This window comes from Acomys russatus, chromosome 2 (assembly GCF_903995435.1).
Source record: "Acomys russatus chromosome 2, mAcoRus1.1, whole genome shotgun sequence".
In the NCBI taxonomy this organism is placed as follows: domain Eukaryota; kingdom Metazoa; phylum Chordata; class Mammalia; order Rodentia; family Muridae; genus Acomys; species Acomys russatus.
In genome coordinates this window covers 9,144,694-9,168,552 of record NC_067138.1, presented here as the reverse complement: position 1 = coordinate 9,168,552, position 23,859 = coordinate 9,144,694, and the positions used below count along the sequence as shown (strand labels likewise).

Below are 23,859 nucleotides of genomic sequence, written 5' to 3'. Positions count from 1 at the left end.
AGGCAGTCGTCACTGTCTTGGCTGCAGCATCTCCTTCCTCCTTTATTTTTCTACTCATTTCCTTTCCCTCCCCTGCTTCTTTCTCTTTGTCACGGTCCGGTCAGTAGCAGTGGGAATCGAACGCAGAGCCCTTTGTGTTCCAGACAAGCACTCCACCACTGTGTGCTTTTGTTACTCTCTGAAGTGCAGCATTGAGCACAGTGTCTGGTACCGTATTGATTAAGTTCATAAGCGTCTTAACAGAAGCAGTGTCTTTTTCATATGTTTTATTATTTGTTATTCTTACATTGATTAGCTGTGTATGTGTGGGCATTTGTGCATGTACACATGCACATGGATCTTTTTTTTTTTTTTTTGAAGTCAGACAGCAGTTTGAGAGAGCTGGTTCTCTCCTTCCCACTGTGAGGTCAGTGTTGGCCGTGAGGACCCTCCCCTACTGAACCACCTTGCTGGCCCTTAGACGCAGTATCTTTGAATCTTAGGTGGGCCGTTTCAGTCTTGGATCCATGGCTTGATGTATTTATTGCTCTTTATGTGTTGTGAGACTGGGTCTCAGAAGGTGTGCTGACCAGGCCCTGAGCGCACTGTCCTCTGCTTCAGCTCCCGGGTGCGGGGTTCTAGGTGTTTGCTACTCGGCCTGATTTTGATGATACTTGTATTTTATTGTTGGTATTGGGGTTGGAACACAGGGCTTTGTTCATGAGGTTTTTTTTTTTTTTTTTTGATTTCCGTTTTTGTTTGTTTTTCGAGACAGGGGTTCTCTGTCTCTGTATAGCCTTGGCTGTCCTGGACTCACCTTGTAGACCAGGCTGGCCTCAAACTCCCAGATCCGTCTGCCTCGGCTTCCCTGAGTGTTGGTATTACAGGCGTGTGGCACTGCATTAGTCTGAGGACCATGCTGAGCGCTGTGTCCTTTAATCCTGAACTCTGAGGCACAGACAGACAGATCTCTTGAGTTTGAGGCCAGCCTGATCTACATAGGGAATTCAGGCCAGCCAGAATAGACCAACATGGGAGACTGCCGTAGGGTTTCATTGCTGTGAAGACACGTCACGACACGACATGCTTGTGTGAATGTCATGTCTGTGTCATAGGAACGCCTGTACTTCACTTTCTTTCTGTTAACATGTTTGACGAGTATGGGACAATTATATTCTACATTGCTTCTGGTCTGGGTTTGAATGATACTTTTTTTTTTTCCTCAAGAGAGGGCTTCTCTCTGTTAGCCTTGACTGTCCTGGACTTGCTTTGTAGACCAGGCTGGCCTCAAACTCACAGCATTCCGCCTGCCTCTGCCTCCTGAATGCTGGGATTGAAGGCGTGTGTCACCATGTCTGGCCCGAATGATAATTTAAAAAAAAAATAATTTTTATTATTGTGCATTGGTGTTTTGCCTGCATGTATGTCTGTGTGAAGTTGTAAGATCTTGGGGTTACAGACAGTTGTGAGTTGCTGGGAACTGAACCTAGGTCCTTTGGAATAGCAGTCAGTGCTTTTAACCGCTGAGCTATTTCTCCAGCCCCTTAATGATATTTCTTTACTATTAGAATTATTACAATTTAAAAAAAACACATTTTTGATATAAAGTAAATGTGATCTATTATTTGCCCCTTTTAGTACTAGGCATGAAGCTCAGGATTTTAGGTATGTTAGGCAAATATTCTGCTACTGAACTAGAGCCTCAACTGGATGCCGTTTGTTTTTAACTTACCGTGTTATGACATAATATAATAGGGTCTGAGATTGTTTATTTGTTTTTTTTTTAAGATTTTATTTATTTAATGTATATGTGTGCTTTATCTGCATGTACACCTGTGGGCCATGAGAGAGCACCAGATCTCATTATAGATGGTTGTGAGCCACCTTGTGGTTGCTGGGAATTGACTCAGGACCTCTGGAAGAGCAGGTGGTGTCTTAATTGCTAAGCCATCTTTCCAGCCCCTAAGTTTGTTTTACAACACAAAATGGAGTGTAATCTTTGCAGAATGATTGTAAGGAGTTAGAAATTATATACAGTTGCTATCCACAAGGAGCAGTCTTTCACATAAATTATAAAACTAATATTTATTTTATTTATTTATTTATTTTTTAAGATTTATTTATTACATATACAGTGCTCTGCCTGCATGTACACTTGCACACCAGAAGAGGGCACCAGATCTCACGATAGATGGTTGTGAGCCACCATGTGGTTGCCGGGAATTGAACTCAGGACCTCTGGAAGAGCAGATGGTGCTCTTAACCGCTGAGCCATCTCTCCAGGACCCTAAAACTAATATCTAAAAGTGGAGGTGTAGCCAGGTGGTGTTGGAGCACGGCTTTGATCCCAGCACTGGAGAGGCAGAGGCTGCTGCTGTACAGAGAGAGCTCCAGGACAAAGTTCTGCTGGGAAAGGCCCTTGCTGCCCTCACATGATGGGGAAGGCGTCCATCCACTCCTGAGGGCTATTCTCTGCTCTTCACATGGGTGCTGTGGGGGGGGGGGGTGCACACTCACATGTGCACAATAAGTAAGTTAATTAAAAACACAAGATGGCAGCTGTGATGATGCATGCCTTTAATCCCAGCACACAGGAGGCAGAGGGAAGCAGATCTTTCCAAGTTCAAGGTCAGCCTAGTCTACATAGTTCCAGGTCTTCCAGGGCTACATAAGAGATGCAATCTTAAAAACAAAACAAACAAAAAAGAAAAAATTACATCAAATATTGTAGAAAATGTGTCTTCTGTTTAGGAAAATATGAAAAATAATATTGTGCCTACAGATTTGTTTTGTTTCTGCTACTGTTTTGAGACAGTGTCAACTGTTTAGAAAAAACTCACAGAGATCCGCCTGCCTCTGCCTCCTGAGTGCTGGGGTTAAAAGCGTGCACCTTTTCATGCCTGGCTTTGAGTACTAATGTTACTGGCATGAGTCACCATGCATGTTTATAAGGATGGTTTAAAAAAACAAAACAAAACAAAACAACAGAGGTTCAGTGGATAAAGGCTTTGCTGCTCAGTCTAATGACCTGAATTGTGTTTTTAGGATCCATGTGATGGATGGAGAGAGCTGACTCTAGCAGTCTGTCCTCTAACTTCTGCATATGCACATGTATGTACCCGTGCAAATGTGTACATACACAGATGCAAAGAATAAATATATAACCCCCCCAACCCCCCAAGACTGGGTTTCTCTGTGTAGCCTTGGCTGTCCTGAACTCTGTAGACGAGGCTGGCCTCGAACTCACAGCGATCCACCTGCCTCTGCCTCCGGAGTACTGGGATGATAGGCGTGTGCCACCACGTCCAGCTATAACAGCAATTTTTAAAATGTTAAAAATAATAAAGTAGGCTAACTAGGTGTGATTGCCTTTTATTGTAGTGCTAGGCTGATGTATGGGGATTGCTGTTAGTTCCAGGCCAGTCAACATACTGAGGTTCTGGCTGCCTGGATAGAAAAGACCTCGCCTTAACCCCTGCCCCCAGACAAAACAAATATGAAACCTAGCTGGGTGGTGGTGGCGGTGGCGCACTCCTTTAATCCCAGCACTTGGGAGGCAGAGGCAGGTGGATCGCTGTGAGTTCGAGGTCAGCCTGGTCTACAAAGCGAGTCCAGGGCAGTCAAGGATACACAGAGACCCTGTCTCGAAAAAAAGGAACCTAAACCAAAAAGATAGCCCTACTTCAATAAATTATTAAAAGATTTCTAGAAAACAAGTCCAATAAAAAGATAGGCTCACTAGGGAACCTTTCAGCACAGTTTTCTTAGAAATTAAAAATTATACATGTATGTGGTTGTTTTACCTGCATATATATGTATGCGTACAATACATACACACATGTACATGCACACCACTTGTGTGCCTGGTGCCCTTGCAGAGGGCAGAAGAGGGCTTCTGTGTCCCTGGAAACTGGAATTACTGGAAAAACTGTTGGGGAGGGTGCACTAACGTTGTTTAAATTGGAATTATTAGTTGACCCTGCTTTTTCCTCTTTTTTTCCCTAAGCTGTACAGACCTCTTGACACTTCTTGAGCTCAGCCTGGCAACTTCCCTATTATACTCTTAGGTTTGGTGCTCTGCTTATGGAATAGTTGAATTGTTTATTGAGTAGAGTAATCTTCCTAAATTATGGTTTGTAGAGTATTTTATAAAGAACAAACTTTAACATTTTGACAGGCTTGTTGATGTATGTAGCATTACTGTTGCAACACTGTGCTTACCAGCCCCTGCTAAGTGCATCAGCTGTGCTTTCAGAAGTTGTCTAGTCTGTACTCTATTTGGAATTAAAAGAGATGATTTCACAGAAACGTCGAGAATGTTTGTAAAAAGTCATAGTACTTAACCTAGAAGGGCTAAGTCTATGGAGCAGTAGTTGGCATTTGCGAGTAAGACAAGGATCGGTGCCTTTATAGTCAGGCATGTGTGAGTGAAACTACCACGGTGAAAGCAGACGCACCTAGGGACTGAGAGACGAGGCCATCAGTAACTATTGTGCTGAAAATTTTCATGTTTGTTGATGCAAATGTTTTTTTAAATTAATAGTTCATATGGTATTTTTATTGGGTCAAGGAATAAAATGTCTTTAAGGTGTGTGTAATTATAGATAGTGGACATTTCTCAAGGAGTTTTAAGCTTAAATGTTGCTGCATTGGCGTTGGACGTGTTGGTCAGTGGTTGGGTATCTGCCTAGTCCTTGGTTCAATCCTTAGCACCGCAAAACAGAAATAGTATTCTTTACAGAGCCAGCGTTGGTTGCCCTTGTGGCAACTGTTAGTTTTTCATATCCCTTTTCAGAAAGATAATGCCCCACAGTTCCTGGCTTTGTTAGTTCTTTGTATTCTTGGACTCTGGGATTTTCTAAAAAAAGATTTATCATTTTAAAATAAGATAGGGTGCTGAGTGTTGGCGGACACCTTTAATCCCAGTACCTGGAAGACAGAGGCAAGCAGATCTCTATAAGTTCGAGGACAGCTTGGTTTGTAAGTGAGCTCCAGGACATAGAAACCCTGTATTGAAAAACCAACTAATTAACTAAGGTGGTGTGTGTGCCTGCCTGTGTCTGTGTGTGTGTGGGCCTGTGCATGTTGGTGTGGGCAGGCTGTGTCTGTCCGTGTGTGGGCATGTGCATGTTGGTGTGGGCAGGCAACCTCAGAGGATGTCTAGTCCTTGTGAGCTGTCAGATGTGTTGCTGAGAACTGAACTCTGATCCTCTGAAAGAACAGCAAGTGTAGCCTGTAATTCCAGGATTTGGGGGAGGAGGGGATGTAGAGGCAAAGGCAGGTGGATCTCTGTGAGGTCCAGGACAGCCTGGTCTACAGAGTCTGGGACAGCCCTGGCTGGCTTACAGAGAAATCTTGTCTTGAAAAACCTAGAGAGAAGGGGGGTGGGGAGGGAGGGGAGGAAGAGAAGGGAAGGTGGGAGACAGGGGAGAAAGGATGAACAGCAAGTGCTCTTTACCTTCTGGGCATCTGCAGCCCCTTTGTATTGTGACATTGCCTCATGAAGTATTCGCTCTGAAGACCCTCAAACCAAAGCACCTTCACCCCACTTTTTTGAGTCAGGGTTTCACCATGCAGCTCTGGCGGCCTTGGAACTGCCTGGGTAGGCCAGGCCTGACCTCACAGAGAGCCACCTGCCTCTGCCTTGCAAGAGCCAGGATTAGGGGCGTGTTAGAGTCTACCAAGCTGAGCTGAGTTTGTTTCTCCCCTTCCCCACCCCCGCTCAAACTCTGACTTTTGAGGTTTTTTTTTTTTTTTTTTTTTTTTTTTTTTTTGCAAGAGTAAACAAGTGTTCTTAATCACTGAGTATTCGCTTCAGCCTCTTCAAAATGTATCCATTCACCAATGCATGCATACATTCATTTTTATTTTGAGGCAGTGTCTTATGATGCACTCTAGGCTGGTCTTGAACTCTCTGTGTTGCAGAGGCTGGCCTTGAGCTCCTGTCCCCTCAGCCCTTCTTCATTTGGATTACAGGCATGTACCAGCATACTCATTTCTGGTTTTGTGTGGGGATCCAACGCAGGGCTTTGTGTGTTAGATAAAGTGGTCCAGTGAGCCACGTTCCCAGTCCCTTGTTTATTTAGTGTGTCGGCTACCACCCCCACCTCCACCCCAGACAGGGTCTCTCTGTGTAGCCTTGGCTGTCCTGGACTCGCTCTGTAGACCAGGCTGGCCTCAAACTCAAAGAGATCCACCTGCCTCTGCCTCCTGAGTGCTGGGATCAAAGATGTGCGCCACCATTCTGGCTGCTGTTACTTATTTTTTTGTCATGGTGTCCTCTAACTCAGTGCCCTCCTGCACCAGGTGTGTTCTTGTAATAATATTCATCATGAGGCCAGGGAGGAGAGACAGGTGATCCAAGGTCTTACACATTGTGCTGTTTCTGCTTTCATTTCTCTTTACTCCCAGGGCTTATCTTTTTTAGTTACTATTTAACACCAGTTTGTCCCCTTTTCTTTTTCTTTTTTCTTTTTTGGATTTTTCAAGTCAGGCTTCTCTGTGTAGCCTTGGCTGTTCTGGAACTTATTTTGTAGGCAAGGCTGGCCTGGAACTCACAGAGATCCCCCTGCCTCTGCCTCCCGAGTACTGGGATTAAAAGCACGTGCCACCACGCCCAGCGGGTCTTCCTGCTTGTATAACAGGCACGTTGCTGATGTAACCATCTCCCCAGCCCCTACCCTGTTAATATCCTAGCTGATGTCATTCCCGTTTTTGTGTTTTCCTTTTCACTTCATAATCATGTGTGTTTGCATGTCCTTAGTGTGGATTGTGCTGTGTTTGGATCCCAGGCTTTGCACTGTACAGTCATTTTACCCAGTTTTGAGTGTCAAGTAACAGAAGTAGTTCAGGTCAGTGAGATGGCTCAGCAGGCAGAGCCACTTGACGTCAACCCTCAGAAACTGATTTTGTTTTTCGAGACTGGGTTTCTCTGTGTAGCCCTGGTTGTCCTGCCACTCACTCTGTAGACCAGGCTAGCCTTAAACTCAACTGTTGGACTCCCAAGTGGTGGGATTAAAGGCATGCCCTTGGCTGAGGACCTGAATTTTATTATCATTAGCCTGAGTAATGGAGAAGAGACTAGAATCTCACAAGTTGTCCTCTTAATTCTACGTGTGGGTTGTGGGATTATGATGCAGACACCCCCCCCCCCTTCCCCCAGTGACCAGTCAGTGGAAGAGCACAGCTCCTTACCTTGCTGTCATAGCAGAGCTGCTGTCCTAGTCCAGCTTTCCACTGCTACATTGTGACATGCTAAATTTGCTCACTCAGTGCTTGGCAGGGAGCATGATTAGCACATTTTCTACTATGCACTTGAAGATCTGAGCCATTAGCAAATAGTGTAGGACTGTGTCAGTTGGGTTGGGCACAGTAGGGCAGATTTGAGTTGAGTTACAGGATCCATCTAGCAGTGAAATAGAAGTTCTGTTGTGATTTTGTAATTTCTAAAATAACTGCTTACCAAATTATTATTTGTTTATTTTTATTATTTACTTATTCACCTTACATCCTGATCATAGCCTCTTCCTAGTCCTACCTCTTCCCTCTTCCTTCATCCCCTCCCCCACCCTTTAGAAAAGGGGAGCCTCCCCTCCCCACCCACCCCAGGTTAGCATGTTGCATCAGGATTGAGCCTTGTGGTCTCCTGACAATGCCATCATGAGAGGGAGAAGTGACCAAAAAGCAGGCGATGGAGTCCGTGTCAGAGGCAGCCCCCACTCCTCTTACTAGAGGACCTACGTGAACACTGAGCCTGCCTATTGGCTCCATCTGTGTAGGGGGCTAGGGCTAGTCCATGCGGGGTCCCTGGTTGGTGCTTCAGCCTTCAAGCCTCTCTGGGCCCTGGTCAGCTGGCCCTGTAGGCACTCTTGTGGAGCTCCTGTCCCTTCGGCGTCCTACCTCCAGCCCCCCATCTCCAGACTCCCCTCACGTCATTCAATCAATGCCTGGCTGTATCAGCATCTGTTTGATCTGCTGCTGGGAGGACAGCTATCTCAGGCTCTTGTCTGCAAGCATAGCATAGTGTCCTCAACAGTGTCAGGGGTTGGTCTTGGGTTGGGACAGGCATTGGTTGGACATTCCCTCAATTTCTGCTGTATGTGTTCTATCTTTATAGGGCAAATTTCTGGCCAAGGTCTTGGTGGGTGGGTTGGTGTCCCCCCTCCCTCCACTAGGAGTCCTGTCTATTTAGAGGGCGTCCTCTTCAGTCTCCATGAGCCTTGCTACAAAGAGTCTCAGCTAGAGTCACCCTTATATCCTCCCAGAAGCCTACCCTGACTTAGGACTCAGGCTTGTCACAGAAATGCCCCCACCCACAGTTTCTCTTCTCTGCAGGCCTCTGTTCTCCCACTGCTGCTCTCCCCAGATCTGATCGCAACCCTCACTTCTCTCCGCGTGCTCTCTCCTACCGTGTTCCCTCTTTTCAACCACTACTACTGTCTATTCTTTTTTCCCTCTTCTGAGTGAGATTTAAGCATCTGGCCTTGAGTCCTCCTTGTTATTTTTATTTTTTAAAAGTATTTTAAGTATTTATTTTATGTATTTGAGCATTCTATTTGCATGTACACCTGCAGGCCAGAAGAGGGCATCAGATCACATTATAGATGGTTGTGAGCCACCATGTGGTTGCTGGGAATTGAACTCAGGACCCCTGGAAGCATAGACAGTTCTCCTAACCCCTGAGCCATCTCTCCAGCTCTTTACTTAACTTCTTTGGGTCTGCATTGTAGTATGTCTATCCTGTACTATATGGCTAAAATCTGTGTATAAGTGAGTACATACCATGTGTGTCTTTTTGAGTCTGAGTTAGCTCACTCAGGAAGATTTTTTTCTAGTTCCATCCATTTGCTTCAAAATTTCATGATTTCTTTGTTTTTGATATCCGAGTAGTGGTACATTATGTAATGTACTACAGTTTCTCTATCCTCCAAGGGGCATCTCGGTTGTTAACAGATTATGGCTATTACGGTTAAAGCCACTATGAACATAGTTAAGCAAATCTCCTTATTGGATGGTAGAGCATCTTTCAGGTATATGTCGAGGAGTGGAATAGCTTGGACCTTGAGGGACAGCTATTCCCAATTTTCTGAGAAAATGCCAGACCGATTTCCAAAGCGGTTGTACCAAGTTTGCACTCTGACCAGCAGTGGGGAAGTGTTTACCTTTCTCCACATCCTCACCAGCATGTGCTATCACTTGAGTTTTTGATCTTAGCCATTCTGATGGGTATAAGATGCAATCTCAGAGTCCATGTTTGATTTGCATTTCCCTGATGACTAAGGACATTGAACATTTATTTCTTTTTTATATTTCTTTCTTTTTGAGACAGGGTTTTTCTTGTAGTCCTAGCTGTCCTGGACTCATTTTGTAGACCAGGCTGGCCTGGAACTCACAGAGATTCGCCTGCCTCTGCCTCTGGAGTGCTGAAATTAACCACTGCCCAGGTCAAACACAAATTTTAATTTTTAACCATAGAATTAGATTATGTTGAGTTGTTTAGTTTTCTTGTCTGTTGCCTTGCCTCTTTGTTAGTTTTAGGAAAGATCTCCTTGGTTTGTTTTTCTTACTCTTTCCTTTTTTGGGGGGGGACGACACAACAGCTTCTCTCTAGTCCTGCCTGTCCTGGTATTTACTTCATAGACAAGCCTGACCTCAAACTGTCTTGATCCTGATTTTGACTGCCATTAAACACCATCCTCCCACCTCCACAGGGTTTCTTTGTGTAGCTTGGCTTTTATGGACTCAGAGCGATCCACTTACCTCTGCCTCCCAAGTGCTGGGATTAAAGGAGTTTGCCACCATGTTGGCTCTTCTTGTTCTTGTTCTTCTTGTTCTTCTTCTTTTTTTATCATCATCATCATTTTTGAGACAAGGTTTCTCTGTGTAGACCTGGCTGTCCTGGATTCACTTTGTAGACTAGGCTGGCCTGGAACTCACAGCGATCTGCCTGCCTCTGCCTCCCTAGTGTTGGGATTAAAGGCGTGTGCCACCATGCCCGGCCCCTGTCTGGTTCTTGAGTGTTGGCGTTATAGATGAGCACTGCTGTCACAGCTCACTGCCAGTATGTATTTTATTTGACCGTACCTTGGAGGACAACTTTGTAGAGTTGTTACTAGCTTGTCACTTTGATGTGAATTCTGAGGATTGAGCTTAGATCAGCAGGCTCATGTAACCATGCCTTTACCTGCTGAGCCAGATTGCCTGCCCATTCACCTTGGTGGCTTTTCCGTTGTTTTGTTTGAGACAGAGATTCACTTTGTGTAGCCCTGGCTAATGCTGTTCTCACAAAGATCTGCCTGCCTCTGCCTCCTCACTGGGAAGATTATAAATCTGTGTTGTGTTCATCTTTTTGTTGTTGTTGTTGATTTTAAAATTTGTTTTTGTTTTATATGTATGAATGTTTTGTCTGCATTTATATGTGTGCACTGTGTGTGCCTGGTGCCTGTAGAGGCCAGAAGAGAGAGGGTGTTGGATCTCTTGAAACTGGAGTTACAGGGAGTTGTTAGTTGCCTTGTGGGGGCTAGGAACTGAGCCTGGATTTTCTGTAAGAACAGTCAGCGTTTTTAATTTCTGAGTCATCTCTTTAGTTCCCCTCTCCCACCCTGCCCCCCAGACATTTTAAATTGAAAAGGGATAGACAACATTTAGAGGTGCTATGAAAAGCAGTGAAAGGCACTGTATTAATGAAGATGGCACAAACTGCTTTGATGGGCTTTTAGCACCAGGAGCAATCACGGTTTGCGCCCACGCCCACTCGGCAGTGCCTCCCATGTGGACTCCAAGGGTAACACAAGCACCCCACTTCAGGGGTTGTAGTTCTCTCCTTGTTCATGGATCATGCTGTGGGGCTTTCCGTCTACGACACGGGGACAGCTCAGGCGGTGGTCCAGGGAATGGCTTTCTAGTATGCAGTAGGAATAGTGACAGTGTATTTAAGGTTTTGTGCTCACTGGGAAATTGAATTTTTGGACTGGTGTCTTTCTGGGGTGGTGCGCTAGTAGTCAGCAGTTAAGCTGAGGTAGCAGCATGAATAGATTGGGATGGCAGGAGTGGGTTAGAATGGCTATAATAGGCCACAGCTGATAGAATTTGTCTTAATCACCCGCCTTCGTGAAATGGATAGGCTGTGTGAAAGGTGTTTAATGATGCAGAAACTGCTGGTACTCCTCTGCATCTTAAGGTTCCTTGAAATGAGTGAAATATATAATAAAAGACAAATGGGCCTGGGCTGTGCTTCGCTTGCCACGGTGTTTGGCTAGCATGCACAAGACCCTGGTCCAGTCCCCAGCCTCACATAAACTGGGTGTGGTGGCACTCTGCGCACTTGGGCGGCGGAAATAGAAAGGTTAGAAGTTTAAGAGTTTTGTTGTGTAGTGAGTTAGAGTCCAGCTTCTTCTACGTGAGAGTCTTTCTTAACAAAACAAACCTGAGAAGAAAAGCTTTGATGATGCTTTGACTGAGGCTGTGTCTTACTCTGTCACTCAGCTGGCTCCTGAGTTTGTCATCCTCTTGCTTCTTCGTCCTCAGTCGTGTGCATGTACCTGTTATTCTTGGTCAGGTATTTACATTTTTAAGTGTATGTTCAGGGGTTAATGCTGACTTTAATTTAGCCAGGCATGGTAGTGCACAACCTGAATCCTAGTGCTGGGGAAGCAGGGGCACAGGGATCTCTGTGTGTTCCAAGGCCAGCCTGGTCTGTACGGTGAGGTCCAGGCCATCCAGGTCTGCAGTGAGACCCTTTCTAGAAAACAAAACAAAGAATGGTAGTTTAGGGCCAGTGGGTTGGCTTGACATGTAATGGTGCCTGTGATTAAGCCTGACCTGACTCACATGGTAGGAGGGAAACCTCTCTAAAGCTGTCTGCTGAGCTCCACTAAAGAAACAAACGTGTAAGTGCGTATACAATTAAAGAGTTTAGTTGGGCATGGTGCTTCACACCAATAGTTCTGGCATTCTGAAGGGTGAGGCATGACAATTACCAAGAATCTGAGGCCAGTCTAGGTTACATAGTGACTTCGATTTCAGGCTGGGATACATAATAAGACTTTGTCCCAGCCAGGCGTGGTGGCGCTTGCCTGTAATCCCAGCAGAGACAGGCAGATCTCTTGAGTTCAAGGCCAGCCTGGTCTACAAATCGAGTCCAGGACAGCCAGGGCTGTTACACAGAGAAACCCTGCCTCAAAAAACCAAAAAATAAAGATTTAAAAGGCGGGGGGGAGACTTTGTCCCTTGTCCCAAAGTCAACTGTGACGACAGCAACTCAGACAATAGCAACAAAACTTCCCCCTCCAAACAGTAACCTGGACCTGGGTAGATAGCTCAGCAGCTAAGAGTGCTTGCTGTACATTCTTGACAACTGGAGTTTGGTTCCTACACCCATGTGACAAGCTGGGGTTTCCAGGCATGCTGGTGACCTCAGCTCTGAGGAGTCAGAGGCAGAAACTCTGTTGTTTTCTGGGTTCCATCTGGTCAAAGAAACATGGGCCCCAAGGTTGGGGAGGACTAACTCCTTCTGGCTTGCTCACACCACACATCCAGCCGTGCCCAAGTAACAGTGGTAAAGTGAGTAAACAAATAACATGGCTTTTAAAAAGAAAAGTAACTGAAGAAATAAACTTTGGAAGTAATGTTAGGTTTACTAAAAATTTGTACAGTGATATGGGGGAAAGTTTATATCTTTTACCTATTGTTGGCCTAATTCTGGTATTTTTAAAAAATTAAGATACTGTATAGGAGCCAAGCATAGTGGTCCATATACCTGTAATCTCAAGGCTTTGTATATTGAGGCTGGAGAAAGAGTTCAAGACCACCCTGGGCAAGACTCAGGCTTGGTGTTAGAATCCTGTAATCCCAGGTACTATAGTAGGAGTTCAAGGCCTGTCTGGATTATAGACTGAATTCACAGTCAGCGTAGGCAATATGTCTGTCTGTCTGTCTGTCCGCCCATCCATCCATTTACCCACCTATGTACCCATCTACCTACCTACCTTTCAATCTTTGAGACAAAATCTCTATCATGTAGCCCTGCCTGTCCTGGAATTCCTTATATAGACTTCTGACATCTAATTCACAGATCCGCTTGCTTCTGCCTTTGTAGTGCTTATGGGAAAGGCATGTGCCACCAGGTCTTGCTTCAACATGGGCAATTCAGAGAGATTTTATCTCAACAATAGCATACAACAACAAAAATGTAAAACAGTTTGGGCGCGCGCGCGCGCGCGTGCACACACACACACACACACTTCTTACTGGTACAGTGCATGTCTAGCATGTAGGAGTCCCCAGATTCAATGTGTTAGTATAAAAACAAAACAAAACAAAACAAAACAAAAAGCAAACCATCAGCTACCACCACAAACCCCAAGTGAGCATTTTATAGTTGTGTCACTGTGCAGTGCTGCTAGTATTTAATAGCTAAACACTATGAAGAAAGAAACCTTAAACATTCAGAAGTCTGTTTTTTTAAGGAACAGACTTTAGAATAAGAATCATATTTTCTATGAAGCTGACACCCCCCTCCCTTATAAATTTGCAAGGTTGTAGTTTAAGAGAGAATTAATTTAAATTATTCTCTTCAGCTAAATGCAGCCTATTCCCTTCAGAACCAATCAGAGCCAGTTGGGCGTCGTTTACAGTGTCTTGGTGGCTGCTTGCTGGTTTGGTTGAGCAGAAGCATGCTCCTGAGTACTGAGCCACAGGCACGCCCACCACCACGGCACCCTGCGGTGCTTCTTACCCACCTCCTCAGTGACGATGAAGGCCGTTTGGTCAAGGGAATGAATCCTTTTTGCTATTTAATTATTTCAATTTTCTTATGGGAGCAGATTATATATAGTCCTGAGTCCTAAATTAAGTATTTTCCTACCATCCTTTCTGAGATAGGAACTCAACATAAACACAGCGCAGGGATGTAGTCGAAGATGAGTGATGCCGCCGCTCAGGTGCTGGGATTATGAACGTGCAGTTACCACACCAGGTTAATCAGTGGGTCTCAGAGTGGTGCTTAGTATTTGAGAGTTCGTGTGACTTACATTCTAGCATCTATCTTAAAAATAGTTTAGTTGGTAAAATCTACCACTTTTTTGCTTCCTAGGCCACTGCTGAACAGATGCGGCTTGCTCAAGTGATCTTTGATAAGAATGATTCAGATTTTGAAGCTAAAGTTAAGCAGGTATGTTTCTAGCAAAGGATACTGTAACTTTGTACTTTATTTTTGCCGGGAGTGGCGGTGCACATTTGTAATCCCAGCACATAAGAGGCAGAGGCAGGTGGCTCTTTGTAAGTTGGAGGCCAGCTTGGTCCAGGACATGGTGAGTCCAGGACAGCCAAGGCTACACAGAGAAACCCTATCTGAAGAAAAAAGAAAACAGAACTTAAGTGGTTGTGCCCTCTGTAGCCCTGGCTACTTGGAAGACAGAACCCAAAGTATTGTTTGAGCCCAGAAGCTTGAGAACAGCCTGTGGGGCATAGCCGTGCCTTGTCTTCCTCCTAAAAGAAAAAAGTAAGTGGATAGAATTTTTTTTCTTTCCTTTTTTTTGTAGACCAGGCTGGCCTTGAACTATTGAGCTCACAGAGATCTACCTGCCTTTGCGCGGAGTGCTGGGATTAAAGGCACGCACCACAAACTTTTTCTTTATTTCTAATAGGTACCTACGTACAACTTGGGAAATACTCCTGCATATTATAGTGCCAGTTATCTGAGTAGTAGAACGGATTTGCGAAGACTGCACCTGCCTTAAGAGCTCAGAGTGAAGTTCTGTTAGTTCTGTCTCTTACTCACCCAGTCAGTAGGCAATGTCTGATCCCTAGTGTATGTCTTAATAATTGTGAGTGGCAGACAGTGCACAGAGACTCTTCATACCAACAGCTGAACACTTGGCAAGTGTGGTGCAGGTGTGTGAGTGCATCTGCTTGAAGGGCTGAGGTAGCTTGGACAATTAGTGAGACAGTGTTGAGAGTTGCCTCGCTGTAGAGTACTTGCCTCAGGTCACGGTCACAGTGAAGAAAAGCCATCTGAACAGGAATCAGCGGGAGCTGCAGAGCAGCGAGAGCGGGAGGCCCAGCGCTCGGGGGCAGAGAATGCACCTGTGGGTGGTAGACCAAGAGGCCTACTCTCTGCACTTCAGTTTATTAGTTTACTCTTGCAGTGCTGGGGATCAAGCCTCACCCATCTTCGGCAAGCATTCTTACACTGAACTGCAGGTGCAGCCACAAGATTTGTGTTCTAGATAGGTGTTCCTTAGCACCACAGGCACGAGTCTCACAAAACACTGACGTGAACAGCACATAATAAAATAATTACATTTAATTAAAGCACGATACTTATGTCACAGATCTGCTCACTGGTACTTTAGGAACGTCGGTTATATTTAGTATATGGATTGTTTTACTGAGGAAGATGCTAAATAGTTTCTTCGGCTGAGACTGTTTAGGAAAGTAGCTTGTGACAGCTATTGAGTTCTACTTGTAAGACTTTAAGGTATAAGGGTTTTTTGTCTGTTTGTTTTGTTTTTCGAGACAGGGTTTCTCTGTGTAACAGTCCTGGCTGTCCTGGACTCTATTTGTAGACCAGACTGGCCTCGAACTCAGAGATCCGTCTGCCTCTGCCTTCTGAGTGTCGGGATTAAAGGCGAGCACCACCATGCCCGGTTCAGGCTGTAAGTTTTTTGTTGTTGTTGTTTTTGTTTTTTTCTATTTGTTTGTTTGTTTTTTGAGACAGGGTTTCTCTGTGTAGCCTTGACTGTCCTGGACTCACTTTATAGACCAGGATGGCACGAACTCATAGCGATCTGCCTGCCTCTGCCTCCCAAGTGCTGGGATTAAAGTCGTGCGCCACCACCGCGCGGCTTCAGGCTGTAAGTTTTTAGTGGGATGCTCTAATGCAGTCAGTGACTGGATGCTATGTGCAAACAAAGTCCCAGTTAATGTTTTAGGAATCAAACTTTTGGAAGCTCTGAGCTTCTGACCTAAGTTTAAGCATGATCTAGGAGTTCTGAGCTTGTTGGTTTGTGCATATGTTGTGCTGGGGGTTTGATGAACTCCTTTAATCCTTGCACCTGGGAGGCTGTTCACTATGAATTTGAGGCTGGCATGGTCTATATAACAAGTTGTTTCAGGCCAGCCACAGCTTCCTAATTAAAAAAAAAAAGGTGACTTGTCTTTGAGGAAGCTGATTGCTGGTGAGTCTACTAGAGTTAGTTGGGGACACAAGGAGCACAGGAAAGTCAGCCTGATCTTAGCGCCAAAAATTACTGGAGTCTAGAAAAGGCTATCCTGTGGAAGGACAGCGGGGACGCTGTATTTGAATAGACCTGGAATGCCTTTTCGTTTCCTTTAACCACTTTCGGATACTTTGAATAGCTTATGGAAGTGACGGGGAAAAACCAGGACGAATGTATAGTGGCTCTCCATGACTGTAATGCAGACGTGAACAAGGCTATCAACACACTGCTGGAGGGGAACTCGGACACGGTGAGTACCGCTGCTTTGTCCCCAGTTCCATTCTGTTCACCTTGATGGGAGCTGTGGTGAAGGGGGTGGGGCATGCTGTGTTTGGAGGGAGCGCTCTAGGAAGCAAAGTGGGGCCATTCCCACTCAAGACAAGCACTAAAGAAAAGTTCCAACAACAACAGTAACTGGGCATTTCCTCCAGCCTCAGTGCGTAAAAGTGTCCAGGCGTGTGGGCATTACCACCACCAGGCTGCTCACCGCTGTTCATCTTAGTTGCCACTTCGTGCACCCCCCCCCCCCCCCCCCCCCCCCTTTCTGGTGTCTTTCTCTGCCTTAACCCAGACCAGTCTCAAACTTGTTTTGAGGTTGACATTAAACTTCTGATCTGCCTGTCTTCTCTTCCTTTGTGCTAAGATTACAGGCTGCATCACCATACTTGATTTATGCAGGGGTGGGGGTTAAACCCAGGGCTTTGTGAAAGCCAGGCAAGCACTCTCCTGACTTATAAAAGAACAAAATCATTTCTGCTTGGTGTGTGTACGTACATGTATACACATACCAAGCAAGTGCCTGGTTCCCGAGGAGGTCATAAGAAGGTGTTACATCCCCTGGGACTAGAGTTGTGCGTGTGGTGCCTGTGGGGCCAGAGGAAGCACCAGGTTCCTTCCCTGGAACTGGAGTTATGGGTGGTTGTGAACCATCTTGTGGGTATTGAGTGTCAAACCTGGATCCTCGCTCTGGAAAACCATCCAGGGTTTGCTTTCTTTTTCTCAGACAGGGTCTTACTATGTAGACCAGGCTGGCCTTGAACCCACAGATCTGCCTGTCTCTGCTTCCAAGAGTGCCCAACTCAGGCACATACTTTTCATCTTAAAGAAGGAAATAAATCTCTGTGAGTTCAGTGCCAGCCAGGTTTACACCGAGAGACCTTTGTCCCAACAACAACAACAACAACAACAACAACACAGCAGAACAACAACAAGAAGAATTTTGTTTGCATAAAACTCATACAGTTTGAAAGGAAGTTCACTGTTTGAGTGAGTGCAAGGCCGCTGCCCCAGGTCCTGTGTAGGAGAGTCCCACTCACTCCCCGTCACTAGTACACCACAGATAGGAATTTATGGGGAAAATGCTTGTTGAATGATGAATTAAAATTTCCAAAAGGGAACTGGAGAGATGGCTCAGAGACTAAGAGCACTGACTGCTCTTCCAGAGGTCCTGAGTTCAATTCCCAGAACCCACATGGTGGCTCACAACCATCTATAATGTGATCTGATGCCCTCTTCCATCATGGAGGTAGAGCACAGGATACATAATAAATAAATAAATCCTTAAATTTTTTTTTCCCTAATAGTAAGTTGGGATGTAGCTCAGCTGGCGGAGAGCCTGCCTTTTGGTTTTCCTGCTGGTCTCCATAGTCCTAGGCATGGAAGCAGCAGAAAGACCAGGAAGGTAGGTTTGTCTTTGACTCCATGTTGTTTGAGACATGCCTGACCTACAAGAAACCCTGTCTCCCCAAAGTACCTGCTTTTTAATGGTCATTTTGGGGTGCATTTTTTGGGTTTTGTAAAAACTCAACAGTGGTGTCCTTTTTTTTTTTTTTTTTTTTTGAGACAGGGTCTCTCTGTGTAGCCTTGGCTGGTCTTGAACTCACAGAGATTTATTTTTCCCTTTAGTGTTAAGAAAGTCTGGACATAAAAAAACAAGGCAAAAAAAAAAAAAAAAAACAAGGCAAAAATAATTTCTTCAGATATATCTTACAAGTAGCAAAATAAAACTGTTGCCATAAGTTGCTTTGGAAATCTGTATAATTGCTTTTTTTACTTTAAAAAAAAAAAAAAAAGCCTGTACATAGACTTGAGTACTGTTGTACATGTCATCTCTTAGTATTTATAACAATGTAAGACAAACTGCTGCCTTAAAGGATTCTTTTCCTTGCCAGGCATGGTGGCACACGCCTTTAATCCCAGGACTTGGGAGGCAGAGGCAGGTGGATCCCTGTGAATTAGAGGGCAGCCTGGTCTACTATGCGAGTCCAGGACAGCCAAGGCTACACAGAGAAACCCTGTCTCAAAAAACAAAAACAAAAAAGGGTTTCTTTTCCTCACAAATGAGTTTTGTCAGTCTATGTACTGTTTACAAGCCGTGGCTTGCTTAATGTTGGCATATGTTTTGCTGGTGATAAGGGATAATGTTTCTCTCTTAAATGCTTTGCATGGGATTCTGGCTCCATTATGGTGAATCCACCTTTGGTCAGGTTCTGTAAAGATATCCTCCTGCCCAATCCCCCCCCCCCCAAAAAAAAAACCACACACACACACACACACACACACACACAAAACACCTACGTTAACTCAGAAATATATCATTTTATTTATCTCAAATATGCTGTGTGCAAACAAGCGTGTGCATGAGAGTCTGAGACAGTACCCGAGGAGATTAGAAGTGTTGTGGGTATAGGCAGTTGTCAGCTGGGAACTGAACCCAGGTCTTCAGCTGGAGCGGCACCTTGTAGAACAACAATTAATTTTTATATTCTCTAATTAAAAAAAAAAAGGGGGGGGGGAACACAGAAAGTTGTGAAAATGAAATGAAGTTAAATACCTCCAATGGAAGATAAGTTTTGATTTACATTTCCTTTAGGGTGTGTATGTATATGCAGCCTCCTGTTGAGCTGCAGTGTGATTTTTTTCTCTGCTATTGGCTGATGTAATGCTTTGTGTAAGTCAGTGGCCACTTTCTGTGTGTGTCTGTGTGGAGACAGAGGGTGTTTTTGTTTTTGATATTATATGAGGTGTATTAAATGATCATGGTGGGGGGACTGGAGAGATGGCTCAGCGGTTAAGAGCACTGGCTGCTCTTCCAAAGGACCCGGGTTCAATTCCCAACACCCACATGGCACCTCACAACTGTCTGTAACTCCAAGATCTGACACCCTCACACAGACATGCATGCAGACAAAATATCAATGCACATAAAATAAAAATAAATAAAATTATAAAAAAAATAAATAAATGATCATGGTGGGGAAGGCAAGGGAGAAAGGGTCCCCAGAGAGAGAGAGAGAGAGAGAGAGAGAGAGAGAGAGAGAGAAAGGAAGGGAGTAAGAGGAGGCAGAGATATTTTTTTTTTTTTACTGAGTCTGGAGCTTGCTGATAGGCTAGCCTGTCTGTTAGGAACCCTGCCTTCATATCCCCGTTACTGGAGTTCAGAGACCTCTGCCTCTGCATGTGTCGTTGCCCGGCTTGGTTCTCATGTTGGAACCTTGCAAGTGCTCTAAATTACTGAGTCACCTCTCTAGCAATATTAAAGCATGAATAGAAGATTATTCAGATAATTAAAATAGTTATCTTGAAAGATGGAATATCATTTCAAGTAACTGAGCTCTTTGAGTGGATCTGTGTGTTAGTATGATTAAAACCTGGGGATACATCTGGGCGTGGTGGCGCACACCATTAATCCCAGCAGAGGCAGGCGGATCTCTGAGTTCGAGGCCAGCCTGGTCTATAAAGTGAGTCCAGGCCAGCCAAAACTACACAGAGAAACCCTGCCTTGATGTAGATAGAGGATATAGACAAGGCAGTTCAGGGAGTATGATTAACTTTATTCCTGTATGTGTGTTGGGAAGGGTTTGGTGTGTGGGGTAAGTTGTCTATAATTACTGATGTACTGCATAGCCATAAGCACTTAACAAGGCTTGTTGTCCTCTGTTAGATGTAATGTGAGGAGGGGTGGTGGGGGGGTAGGGTTAGAGTTAGGTGCGCTCGTGCACCTGCAGAGGCCTGAGTTGTCAGATTTCCTCGTAGCTGAAGTTGCAGGTAATTGTGAGTTACCTGATGTGTGAGTGCTGGGATTGAGCCATCTCTTCAGCCCCGCCCCCCCAAAAGTTGAACTAAATAGGAAAGCTGTGTGAGCACTCAATGATTGTAGAACTTTACTTCCTGATAGACTTCATGGGAGACTGTAGGAGGGAAGAAGAAGAATTTTGGGAAAGACAGCTCAGAAAACAAAGAAAACAGAGAGAAGAGACTGGAGAGAGAAGCGATTCGTGGACGGGGAAACAGCAGCCGCAAAGGAAGAGGTGGCAGCCGCGGCCGAGAGTGTGAGTGTGGCTCCTCTGCTTAACGTTCTTCCCACTTTGTGCCTGCTGAAAGAGCGGCCAGAGAACACCCGTAGACTACTCATCTCATCACTGCCACTGGCACCGTGTCACGACTGTGTAGCCTGTAAGGTCCTGTAATGCGGTTTCCGATCAGTACCAACCTGGGCTGCAGGTAGTTCATTTTGCGTCCTCTTAAGACTGGTTAGAAATCAGGTGAACTGGGGCAGGGGTGGGTATAGGTTCATTCACTGATAGATGAAGCCATGTTTTTTTCTTTCTCAGTTATAGATACTCCTGTATAGACGTGGATTAATTTAATAAGAGATATCTCTGTGCCTTTGCTCCCAGGTAGAGGAGTGTAGATCTCGGTGAGTTTGAGGCTGTCCTGATTTACACCTTGAGTCCTAGGTCAGCCAGGGTTATATCGTGAGACCCTGTCTGACCTACGTCTCACTGTCCCCAAAAAATAAATAAATAAAAATTAAAGGAGATAAGTTTAGTAGGCAGAGTTTTTTGAGCAGTTTCCTTTATATCCATGTTTTGACACCATTTTCTCATAAATTCCATTCATATTTATCAGCTACTTGCTACATAGGGAGTACTAATGGTGACCTATAGTGATGGGGAAGACAGATTTTTTTAAAAAGTTGATAGCCAGGTGATGTTTATAATCCTAGATTTTGAGAACTTAGTAGGAAAATTGTGAGCTCAGAGCCAGCCTGAACTACATAGTTAAATCCTGTCTCAAAAAAGCAGTGTCTGCTCTTCCAAAGGTCCAGAGTTCAATTCCTGGCAACCACATCCACCTATACCCTGTCCTCTTTTGTGATGCAGGTATACATGCAGATAGAGCACTCAGATACAAAAAATAAATACATCTGTAGGTTTAAAAACAAAAAACACTCAGCAGAGGCAGATGTGTATCTCTGTGAGTTCGAGGCTGGCCAGGACAATCAAGCAAGTCCAGGACAATCAAGACCACACATAAAAACTGTCTTGAAAAACAAGAAACAAAACAACAACAACAAAAACCAAACAAACAAAAAAACCAAAGCCCCATCCCATGTTTTCCCCCTAACCTCATAAAACTAACTGGATTTTCAATAGCTATCTTGAGCTGGCTGTTTATTGCTCGTGTGTGGATACACATGCTGTGGCATACAGGTGGACGTTGGAGAACAACGTCAGGTCTCCCTTTCTCTCCGCCAGCCATTGGGGTCCTGGGATCGGACTCAGGTCCTGAGGCTTGGCGAGCCCTGACCTACTGAGCCACCCTGCAGCCTAATCATTAAGTGAAGGCTAATTGGGTGATAGCGTTAAGAATGAGATGTAAGCTGGGTGTGGTGGCACAGGCCTTTAATCCTAGCAATCGGGAGGCAGAGGCAGGCAGATCTCTGAGTTTGGAGCCAGGCCGGTGAGTCCAGGACATCCTAAGGCTACACGGAGAAACCCTAAAAACAAACAAACAAACACACAGAACTAATTCGACCTAAAGCATTTAGAGATGGCTCAGAAGTTAAGAACACTGGCTACTCTTCCAGAGGTCCTGAGTTCAGTTGTCAGCAACCAAATGGTGGCTCACAACTTAAAGATTTGAGGCCCTCTTCTGGCATTCAAGTGTTCTTACAGACAGAGTACTCCTGCATTAAAAAAACAAAACAAAAGCATAAGTTAAAAAAAAAAGTTGTCGGTTGTGGTGGTGCACATCTGTAATCTCAGCACTTGGGAGGCAGAGGCAGGCGCATCACTGTGAGTTCAAGGCCAGCCTCGTCTACAAAGTGAATCCAGGACAGCCAAGGCTACACAGAGAGACCCTGTCCCAAAAACCAAACGAAAACCCCCCCCCCCCCCCCAATGTGTTTTTTCAATTTTAGATGAGGTCACATCTAGACAGAGAAAGTAAAATTACCGTATTTTTTAAAGACAAGGTTTCTTATTGTAGATTGATTGTTTTGGAGCTTGATATGTAGACCAGGCTGGCCTCACAGAGATCTTACCTCTGTGTCCTTAGTATTGGGATTAAAGATGTGTGGTGCCACACCCAGCACCGTGTCCTCGTGTCCAACTGCCCTCGCTTATTTATTTATTTATATTTTGCTTTCCTTTTTTTGACACTTGTCTCATTGTGCTGTTCGACTGGCCTTGACCTCAAAATTTTTTGGTTTCACTTGTCCTAGTGATAGACAAGTATTAGATTGCATCCTTCCAGTGCTATGCTACTTTTTATTTTTCCTGGTTTCTAAATGTTGCTTATGTTTTAACCTGTTTTTTGACTTGTTTTGGCTTTTGAGACAAGGTCTCTTCATCAGTAGCCCAGGTTGGATCTTAGACCATGCTGGCCTTGAACTTGTGGGATTGGAAGTACAGCCATGCCTGGCATGTTTCTACTCTTTTTGTTCATTTTATACTTGGTTTTGAACATGTCCAATAAGTTCGGTAAAAAAGGTTTGAAAATGAAAAGCCGAATGTCTGATTCTCCTCTTTAGTCAAAGGCGAAGAGAATGGCATTGACTGCAACCGAGCAGGAGCAGATGGCAGGCGGGCCCGAGGTCGAGGTAAGGGGAGGAGCCAGAGGGAGTGCTGGCCAACAGGGGCGGGCAGGCTGCTGCTGCTTTTCCAGGTTTTGATAATGTGGGAAATGCATTATGAGAGAAAGAATGTTCTCTGAAATGTTTTGATCTACATACTGATGATGTCTGTGAAGGAAGCATTTAGATTATTCCAGGGTTTTTTTGTTTTTACATTTAGCTTTGGTTTTGTTATTTTTGTTGCTGAAGATTGAACCCAGTGTGTGTCCTTAGTAAGAATGAATTCCACCACTGAGCTACTGCCCAGACTGTTATTTTCAGATGAATTGTGAAAACCACTTTTACAGTCAGGTATAGTTGGGTACAGATGTAATCCCAGTATTTAGGAGTTGAAGCAGAGGCACGGGCAGTTCTACTATGCATAGGTAGATTGTCAGCAAAGTAAGAATAGCTTATTTATTTTGGATTTTGTGGGGTGTTTGTTTTGTTTTATTTTGAAACAGGGTTTCTCTATAGATCTGTCTGTCCTGGAACTTGCTCTGTAGATCGGGCTAGCATCCAGCTCAGATTCACCTGCCTCTGCCTCCAGAGTGCTGGGGTTAAAGGTGTGCGCCGCCACGGCTAGGGCATGTGTATGCAGTGCCTGTGGAGGCCAGAAGAGGGCACTGGATGCCTGTGGAACTGGTATGCAGATGGGTGTGAGCTGCCATGTGGGTGCTGGTAGAGAGACCAGTGAGTGCTCCTAAGCACAGGGCTATCTCTCCAGGGATCTTACTCACTCATTCCTTTATTTATTTGAAA

At 44.8% G+C, this 23,859-nt stretch overlaps 1 protein-coding gene across 1 annotated transcript in view; it reads left to right on the top strand.

The window, feature by feature from the left end:
• The window catches only part of Ubap2 (ubiquitin associated protein 2), a 59,898-nt gene that overhangs the window by 4,131 nt on the left and 31,908 nt on the right, over positions 1-23,859 (top strand). The window contains exons 3-6 of the mRNA XM_051157812.1: positions 14,072-14,149; positions 16,339-16,449; positions 20,377-20,530; positions 23,017-23,085. Of these exons, the coding sequence (XP_051013769.1) occupies positions 14,072-14,149; positions 16,339-16,449; positions 20,377-20,530; positions 23,017-23,085 (412 nt within the window). The remainder of the gene's footprint in view (positions 1-14,071; positions 14,150-16,338; positions 16,450-20,376; positions 20,531-23,016; positions 23,086-23,859) is intronic.